Genomic DNA, 1,993 nt, shown 5'->3' with positions numbered 1-1,993 from the left:
AATATGTATGAGTAGAGGAGGTGTCACTATAGTATGAAGAGTGTGAGGAAGGAGAAAAAAAGAATGAAGAGTGTGAGGAAGAAGAGAAATAAGTCTCTCTGTGGTGCGTTGTGGGTGTTAACAAAAAGGCAGAGTGTGAGTCAAAGCTTACTGTAGTGTTAAGAAATTCAGGAGGCGTCAGAGTTTAATATAATAACTACAGCATGTGTCAAATTATAGTATGAAGAGTGCAGGAAGGATAAAAATCAAAGCCTTTAACGTAGTGTAGTGGTGATCATTGCGTGTGTTTAGCGGCCAGCCAGGTGCGGTACGGTACGGCGCCAGGCAGGTCGTCACCCAGGTAGTGTTTGGTGCACCCGTACAGCCTGTTCACCTTGGCCAGGTCGATGCGGCTCAGGTTTTGGCGCTGCCCCATGAGTGACGCGCCGGGCAGGTCGGGGTGGCGGGGCGTGATGGTCGGGGTCTGTCGGTCTGCGCTGAACCCGAAGGGGCCGTAGTGCATGACAGAGGCGGCGTCGTAGGGCAGGCCCAGCGTGTCCACCTCCACGGGGCAGAAGTTGGCGTGGTGGCCCATCCGGATGTTGTCCCAGTGCACCGTGATGTACTGATCACGGTCCGGCCGCTGGTGCTCGTGCACTAGGCCCAGCACGTGCAGCAGCTCGTGCGCCACGTGCCCTATTGCCATAATGCACTCTGGCGGGTGCAGGCGCACCTCGCCCACGTGTCCGGGCACGTCACGGTACCCCACCTGTGCGTTGCAGCCGCCCTCGCCCGGCACCACGCTGACGTACGGCTCGTCCCACCGCTCCACCTGCACGAAACGCACGCACGTGCCCGCCTCCACCAGCCCCGCGCCGCGCCGAAGCCCGCGCCAGCTGGTGCGGTTGAATTCCGGGGACACCTCCAGCGGCACCAGGGGGGAGGGCCAGCGCCGCCCCGCCTGCGGCGACCGCACCTGACCACAGCCCGCCCACACGGCGGCGGTGTCGGCGGGCTGGGGGTCCGGCAGGCAGGTGACGGAGCAGGTGGGCGTGTACTCGTCCTCACACCCCGCCCACACCAACCCCGCCGCCCACACCAACACTACCGCTGACTTCATAAACATTAATTACAATTTAAAACGTAATTGGGCGTCCCAAAGCTGAAATATCCCTCACGGTTGATAAATGGAGTGAGGCGGATGAACTGCCAGTCAGAAAAAAATAAATAAAACTGAGTGCCCGACGGTGTAGGCCAAAACACCACCACCAACACCACCACAAACACATCAGTGATTTCACAAACAATAATTCAACGTAAAAACATAAATGGTCCGTTCGTTGACAAAGGCTCCAACATGCTTGCACACGTCGGCCTTGGTCACCTAATGGCAGTTCTCCACGCTGCTTAATCTCTAGCAGCCTCTCTAATACGTCCCTTATCCCTGAGGTCACATCCTATGACCTCGTCTCTCTCGCAACTCGACCCTCGACGTTCACAATTCTTACCCTCCGCACACGACTGTCATCATCCTCATCCTTCATCTCCATACATGCCCAAATCACCTCAATCTACCCTTCTCATCACAGCACTAATACACTCCAGTCCCATCCTTCCTCCCAAACCATCTCAATCTACCCCTCCTCATCACAACACCAATACACTCCAGTCCCATCCTTCCTCCCAAACCATCTCAATCCACCCCTCCTCATCACAACACCAGTACACTCCAGTCCCATCCTTTCTCCCAAACCATCTCAATCTACCCCTCCTCATCACAACCCCAATACACTCCAGTCCCATCCTTCCTCCCAAACCATCTCAATCTACCCCTCCTCATCACAACACCAATACACTCCAGTCCCAACCTTCCTCCCAACTCTTCATTCGCAGTCCTACCCCTCCTCCCCCGGCCTGTCATTCAAGGATACACTAACCACACATCTAAAACCATCTAACAAGCATCCTAACTCACCCTAACCTAGAGTGCCTGCATGAGAAATGACGAGGCATA

General features: G+C 55.4%; 1 protein-coding gene across 1 annotated transcript; it reads right to left on the bottom strand.

Moving 5' to 3' along the window:
- Positions 1 to 274: 274 nt before the first annotated feature.
- Positions 275 to 1,105, bottom strand: LOC145397248 (seminal metalloprotease 1-like). Its single transcript, XM_080270444.1, has one exon. It carries the CDS (start codon positions 1,103 to 1,105, stop codon positions 275 to 277), a length of 831 nt encoding a protein of 276 aa, XP_080126570.1.
- Between the last annotated feature and the right edge of the window lie 888 nt (positions 1,106 to 1,993).

This window comes from Coenobita brevimanus, chromosome 40 (assembly GCF_032717465.1).
Source record: "Coenobita brevimanus isolate Jiangsu-jjx chromosome 40, ASM3271746v2, whole genome shotgun sequence".
Classification (NCBI taxonomy): domain Eukaryota; kingdom Metazoa; phylum Arthropoda; class Malacostraca; order Decapoda; family Coenobitidae; genus Coenobita; species Coenobita brevimanus.
This window is presented reverse-complemented; position numbering and strand designations above follow the sequence as displayed.

Bases quoted from the DNA above. Each gene is read 5' to 3' on its own strand.
- LOC145397248 (XM_080270444.1), bottom strand. From the start codon at position 1,105: ATGTTTATGAAGTCAGCGGTAGTGTTGGTGTGGGCGGCGGGGTTGGTG.